The 7,500-nt window shown below is 50.1% G+C and overlaps 1 protein-coding gene across 1 annotated transcript in view; it reads left to right on the top strand.

Annotated features, from left to right (window-relative positions):
* The window catches only part of spidr (scaffold protein involved in DNA repair), a 46,501-nt gene that overhangs the window by 9,983 nt on the left and 29,018 nt on the right, over positions 1–7,500 (top strand). Inside the window, 4 exon segments of the mRNA XM_080503317.1 lie at positions 47–150; positions 2,319–2,447; positions 2,450–2,488; positions 2,491–2,524. Of these exon segments, the coding sequence (XP_080359443.1) occupies positions 47–150; positions 2,319–2,447; positions 2,450–2,488; positions 2,491–2,524 (306 nt within the window).

Genomic DNA, 7,500 nt, shown 5'->3' with positions numbered 1-7,500 from the left:
TTTTAAAAGACGTTCTGTTGTCGTGACATTTTCCGCTCCGACGCAGCGGCGGCCTGGCGGAGAGGTTGAACCGCCTTCAGAGCCGGCAGAGATCAGCCGTCAGCTTCTGGAAGCACCAATCGGAGCCCTCGGCGGCTGTGACCTCATCAGGTACACACACACACACGCACACACACACACACACACACTGGCCTCAGCAGGTCGATGGATCTGATCTGCGATCAGGATGTGGGTGACAGGAAGCCGCTCTCTTTCCTCTCGGCGGCGAGGTGAGAAGCGGCTCAGAGGAAACGTTTCCTTCGGTCTCGACTTGACCTGGTTACGTTTGCGTCTCGCTGTAATCGGATTACATTTCGGTCTGACGGAGACCCGCTTCTGTCTGGGCGCGGGCCTTCCTTCGTAACCCCAGTTTTACACACACACACACACAAATGCACACCAAACCCTGAAAAACGGGCTGTAAATGCAGTGTAATCTGATTACTTCCGTACTGGACTTTAATGTGGTTATATTTTACTTTGATGGACTTTTGGTTCAGGATCTGCCGAGCTTCCTCTGAACCTGAAATCACCAGCCTGGCAGTGGAGTAGACGGTACCACAACTGTAATCTGATTACATTGACATATAATTGCAAATCTCTCCCTTCATATTCACGCCTGAATGTAACCTGATTACCTTTACAATGGGCGATAATCCGACCCCCCCTGATTACTTTGTACCTGAGGTTTCGTGTGGCCCAAAGTGTAATCTGATTAGATCCTAACTGCTTTTGTCTAAATGTAGTGTGATTATATTTAGAACCAGGGAGATACTATCTGTGACCTGAGAGTAATCTAAGTACCCGAGACGTTTACATGCAGCGTGTTGGAGAACGCGTCCGCGGCCCCCCGCAGTGATGTGATCACCGTCACGTTAACAAGCGGCCCTGCTCATTAGAGGACGTTTTGATGTGGTCCAATAGTAATCTGATTACCATCACTATTGCGGCAGTATTGTGATTACTCTCTCCCGTGAACACACTGACACCGCGGAGAAGATGATGAATGCTTGTTTGACAGCTGAACTGATACCATCAGGGAGGGGGGAGGGGGAGGGGGCGGGGGAGGGAGGGAGGCACTGCCTTTTACCGACAGGCGTTTTACCGCGCGGGCCCTGAATGCACCACCGAGCGGCTCCCAGCCGTCGTGTCTGGACAAATTCAAACGTCTCGCATGGAGCTCTCCCCTCGGGCTTCTCCCACTGTCGGACTCGGCTTCTGGGACTCCGCCCCCTTCAGTTGGCGCTCCGGGTGAACATGCAGCGCTTGCATCTCTGCAGGACTCCATCATCATCGTCACCATCATCATCATCATCATCATCATCGTCTTCATCACCATCATCTGCTGCTCCTCATTATCTTCGCACAATTTAATGTCGGTGCAGTGACGCCATGTTTCCCTCCTGAAACCACGAGCTGCCCGACGTCGACGTCTCAACTCCAACAGTGCTACTTACAGCCGTGCTGCCATGCATCTCCGCAGCCCCGCAGTCATGCATGTCTACAGCCATATATCTCTACAGTCATGCATCTATGCATCTCTACAGTCGTGCATCGATACAGCCATGCATCTTTGCACCCTGCAGCCATACATCTCTACAGTCATGCATCTATGCGCCATGCATCTATGCACCCACACATCTCTACAGCCATGCATCTATGCAGCCATGCATCTCTCTAGTCATGCAATTCTACAGCCATGCGTCTATGCAGCCATGCATCTCTCTAGTCATGCAATTCTACAGCCATGCGTCTATGCAGCCATGCATCTCTACAGTCATGCAACTATGCACCCTGCAGTCATGCATCTCTACAGTCATGCATCTATGCGCCATGCATCTATGCACCCACACATATCTACAGCCATGCATCTATGCAGCCATGCATCTATGCAGCCATACATCTCTTTAGTCATGCATCGCTACAGCCATGCATCTATGCAGCCATGCATCGCTACAAGCCATGCATCTATGCAGCCATGCATCTCTATAGTCATGCACATCTACAGTCACGCATCTACGCAGCCCTGCAATCCATGCATCTCGGCAGTCGTGCTGCTTGACAAGTTGTGCAGCTTTGCAGCTCGGCCTGCTCGTCCCTCTGCATCTTTGTCGTTTCTGCAGTTCCGCATCTGGAGTTGCGCTGCAGCTCTGCAGCTCTGCAGCTGCACTCGCTCTCACGCCTAAACGCTAACGTGTCTCGGCGTCCGTCAGGCGGTCCGAGGTCGAGTCTCACCATCTGTGTTGTTGTTGTTGTTGTCGTCGTCGTCGTCGCCCCCAGAGGCCCAGAGGCCCGGCCTGCTGCTGCTGGAGGTGCTGGAGGTCCACCGCGAGTGCAGCATGCACGTGGCGCGCTGCGTAGCGCCGCGGCCCGCCGCCCCCCCGGGCTCCACGGCGACGACGACGGCGTGCTGGTGCTGTTCAACAGGGAGACGGCGGCGCGGCTGACGCCGGCGCCGGAGACGTGATTCACATCCACCCGCCGTGGTGAGAAGACCTCCAGCAGCGACACACAAACATTTAGAGAAATGCTCCCAAATGCACAACAGTTCAACACAATTACACCAAAATATGCACATAAATATACAGAAGTGCGCTAGAATACACAAGGGTATGCAAAACTTATACGTCAATATATAAACAAATACTTCATGAGTGTTTGTTTTTGGAGGGCAATTAGCAGAGGGAGACGGTTTTTACCCGACATGTTCCGACTGCGTCTGACGATGACGCTCGGAGGAACACGGCGGACGCAGTCGGAACATGTCGGGTAAAAACCATCTTCTGCCGCTAATTGTGTCTTTGGAGGGAAACGGAGTCGCAGACGTGACGAGATCAACGTCGTCCAGCTTCACCAAGACACCTGGAGTCGCTGAGAGAATGTGCAAAGTCGGCAAACACAAAAGTTGTCGAAGTAAAATACAGAAACATTTCAAATGATCAGACCAATGAAGTCGTTCTATTCTATTCTATTCTATTCTATTATATCCTGCTCTGTTCTATTCTATTCTATTCTATTCTGCTCTGTTCTATTCTATTCTATACTATTCTATTCTATTATATCCTGCTCTATTCTATTCTATTCTATTATATCCTGTTCTATTCTACTATTCTATTGTATTCTATTCTATTCTATTCTATTCTGCTTTATTCTATTCTATCCTGCTCTATTCTATTCTATTCTGCTTTATTCTATTCTATTCTGTTCTCTTGTTTTTTTTTCTCTTCTCTACTCTTTTTCTATTCATTTGAAAGGCTCCAGATTTCTGGTTTCTTGTTCTTAACTGTCACCAGATTCTACTTATGATATATTTATTTATTGATGTTATAATGTCGTGTTGATTTCTACAGTACTGCTACATTACTGTATCGCCTCGAGTCCTGGGAGCGTTTAAATTGAGAGAGAGAGAGAGAGAGAGAGAGAGAGAGAGAGAGAGAGAGAGAGAGAGAGAGAGAGGAGAGAGAGAGAGAGAGAGAGAGAGAGAGAGAGAGAGAGAGAGAGAGAGAGAGAGAGAGAGAGAGAGAGAGAGAGAGAGAGAGAGAGAGAGAGAGAGAGAGAGAGAGAGAGAGAGAGAGAGAGAGAGGAGAGAGAGAGAGAGAGAGAGAGAGAGAGGAGAAGAGAGAGAGAGAGAGAGAGAGAGAGAGAGAGAGAGAGAGAGAGACTCCAAAGTTCACCTCCTGGGCAGCAGAGACGAGGAGCCCGACTCCTCCAGCTGCAGACCGTTACCGAGCGCCGAGCTCTCCTGCAGACTGAGGCGCTGTTTACGCAACGTTTTCAAGTGGGAACGCGAAGCTTTTCCGCGGAGCCTTGGTGTCCGTCGTCATGGCAACGGCGCTCCGAGCCTCTGGAAGTACAACTCTCTGAAAACTCTCCATTGAAACCGGGACAGAACGCAACTCTCAGGAAATGCCGCCGCTCAGGAGAACCAATCGGAACAGAGTTTCCCTCCGTGGTGTCTCCTGGGACTTGGTGCTTTTATTTTGACAGTCGCCAAAATAACAATTTAGCTCAGTCATCTGTCCACTAGGAGTAAACAATTATTGTTGATGTTTAGAGCCCATTATTCTCAGCTGTGTGTGTGTGTGTGTGTGTGTGTGTGTGTGTGTGTGTGTGTGTGTGTGTGTGTGTGTGTGTGTGTGTGTGTGTGTGTGTGTGTGTGTGTGTGTGTGTGTGTGTGTGTGTGTGTGTGTGTGGTTTCATTATAAAGCCAAACAGCACCCACTAGTGGCCCGGCGTGGTAACTACAACGTTTTCAGTGTGTCTCTGCCGTTTCCGTGGAAATGGATGTTTTCAAAACGTTGCCATGTAAACACGAAACTTCCCTAAAAAAAATAAAAAAGCAAACAGGCCTGACGGTGACGGGAGCCTTAAGATCACAGCGACGTAGCCAAATGTCTGTCGCCGTTTTGCTCCACGACGTGCTCCGACGCTAATGCTAACTTCCTTAGCGCCGGCTGCTGACGTAGCCTCGGGACGTCAGGCTGAACTTCACGGGTCGTCCTCCGGGTCTCTTCGTCCAGACGTCCTCCCTCCTCCACCGTCGGCACGTTTACTAACCTCTCCACTACTTTATGACCTCACAAAGGCTCTACGTTAATGGGCGGGGCTCCGGTGCAGTAAGAGTCAATCTGATTGGCTCGGATATGCCGACATGTTTTTTTTTTTTCTAATGTTGCACACGTTGATGTCACGACGACGTCGTGCTACATTGTGCGGTGAGACTCTTTTTAAAAAATATCGCTGATCTCTGGACTCGGCGTTAGCGTCGGCGACTCACGCTAAAACCCGGCGCGGCGGACGCGTCCCGTTTGCTGGACGTGCGACGACGGACCGGTTCGGTTCTGCTGGTTCTCACTAGGTCTTCACTCTGCTCACGAGGCGTGTCCGTGTTGCTGAGCAGCTCTGTGTGTTTCTGGTCTCCTGGGTGTAGGGGGGGGGGTGTAGGGAGGGCGTGGGGGGGGGGGGCTGTGTCTCTGGGCCGAGTTAAATCCCAGTGTTTTAGGGTTTTTCCACTCCGAGGGGGGGCCCATTGTGTCGTGCCGTCTTCCAAACAGCTGAAAGCATTCGACCCTCTCTGCTTGGCCGCGAGTGTTTTTTGTTTTGTTTTTTTTCCCCCCAGAACTCGGAACAGAGTCGAGCTTTAAAACTCCGTTTAGAAACAGAAACATGGTGCACTTCCCGGCGTCTTCACAATAAAAGCACGGCGGAGGGTTTGGTGAGCTGCGGTGGGGCGCCGGGGTCTGAGGCGGAGCGCCTTGAACCAGGTCGCGGCGGGAAGAAGAAGAAGAAAAAAACAAAAAACAAAACCCCAACGACCCCGAAACGACCGTTTGGTGACGTCTGTTCTGACGTGAGGACAAAAGTGCTTTGGCCTCGAAAAAAAACCAAAGTGCGCGAAGCAGGAAACCTCAACGTTTGTCCAACTTCACACTTTTTACGTCGAGTCGACTGAACTTTACGTTTTAAACTTCTCACGTGAAGTTTCACTTGTTGGCCTCGATTGCAGTTTTACATTTTCCTCCCTGCGGTTCTACTTTGTAGAGTCGACCAGCAGATCATGTTTTAGCCTCCGGTACTGGATTCTTGTCGTCTCTGGTACTGGTTTTATCCCCGGCTGCCCCTGGTACTCTACTGTCCACTGGTGCTCTACTTTCTGTGTGCCGTCCTGGATTCTACCTTGTTGTCCCCATCGATAGACTCTATAATGTCTCTGGTACTGGATTCTACTTTGTTGTCTCACAAGACTCTATAGTGTCTCTGGTACTGGATTCTACTTTATCTCACAAGACTCTATAGTGTCTCTGGTACTGGATTCTACTTTATCTCACAAGACTCTATAGTGTCTCTGGTACTGGATTCTACTTTATCTCACAAGACTCTATAGTGTCTCTGGTACTGGATTCTACTTTATCTAAGAAGACTCTATAGTGTCTCTGGTACTGGATTCTACTTTATCTAAGAAGACTCTATAGTGTCTCTGGTACTGGATTCTACTTTATCTAAGAAGACTCTATAGTGTCTCTGGTACTGGATTATACTTTGTCTCACAAGACTTTATAGTGTCTCTGGTACTGGATTCTACTTTGTCTCACAAGACTTTATAGTGTCTCTGGTACTGGATTCTACTTTGTCTCGCAAGACTTTATAGTGTCTCTGGTACAGGATTCTACTTTGTCTCGCAAGACTCTATAGTGTCTCTGGTACTGGATTCTACTTTATCTCAGAAGACTATAGTGTCTCTGGTACTGGATTCTACTTTATCTCAGAAGACTCTATAGTGTCTCTGGTACTGGATTTAGTCGACTCGAGTGCCTCTGGTACTGGATTCAGTCGACTCAAGTGTCTCTGGTACTGGACTCATTCGACTCAAGTGTCTCTGGTACTGGACTCATTCGACTCGAATGTCTCTGGTACTGGACTCATTCGACTCGAGTGCCTCTGGTACTGGACTCATTCGACTCGAGTGCCTCTGGTACTGGACTCATTTGACTCGAGTGTCTCTGGTACTGGACTCATTCGACTATAGTGTCTCTGGTACTGGACTCATTCGACTGGAGTGCCTCTGGTACTGGACTCATTCGACTCTATAGTGCCTCTGGTACTGGACTCATTCGACTTGAGTACCTCTGGTACTGGACTTATTCGACTTGAGTGCCTCTGGTACTGGACTCATTCGACTGGAGTGCCGCTGGTACTGGACTCATTCGACTGGAGTGTCTCTGGTACTGGACTCATTCGACTCGAGTGCCTCTGGTACTGGACTCATTCGACTGGAGTGTCTCTGGTACTGGACTCATTCGACTGGAGTGTCTCTGGTACTGGACTCATTCGACTGGAGTGTCTCTGGTACTGGACTCATTCGACTGGAGTGCCTCTGGTACTGGACTGATTCGACTCGAGTGCCTCTGGTACTGGACTCCACTCTGGTTGTTGCTGGTCGTGGTCGTCAGGGCGACGGTGCAGTCGTGCGGAGGCTCAAACCTTGTTCAGAAACGGTGAACTTTTTCTGTGACTGCAGCAACACCGGGGGTCCAGATGTACAGAACCACCCCCCCCCCCCCCCCCCCCCAGTGTGTGTGTGTGTGTGTGTGTGTGGGGGGTGTTGTTTTGGAGCAGCAGCAGGAGGAGGAGGACCCAGGCTGGAGGAGGTGCCGGGGGCCTCCTCGTAGCTCTGACGTCAGCAGCAGCTCCAGGGACGCCTCCACATTCCTCTTCCTGGCAGCAGTGAGGTCATTTCCAGCAAACATAGAGAGATTATTTCTGCAGGAGGAGGAGGAGGAAGAGGAGAGTGAGGAAGAGGAGGAGGAGGACGGGGGGGAGATTGAAACCACATGTCAGTTTGAGGATGTGTGACCTCAACTCCTCTGTGCTCCTCTTTCAAAGAATTTCACCTCCTGTGAGGGAAAAAAGAGCAAATTCTCTTTATTGTGGAAAAGAAACCGCCTGAAGGACGAAGCGACGA

The sequence above is a fragment of the Blennius ocellaris genome, assembly GCF_963422515.1.
Source record: "Blennius ocellaris genome assembly, chromosome: 10".
Taxonomy (NCBI): Eukaryota; Metazoa; Chordata; class Actinopteri; order Blenniiformes; family Blenniidae; genus Blennius; species Blennius ocellaris.
This window is presented reverse-complemented; position numbering and strand designations above follow the sequence as displayed.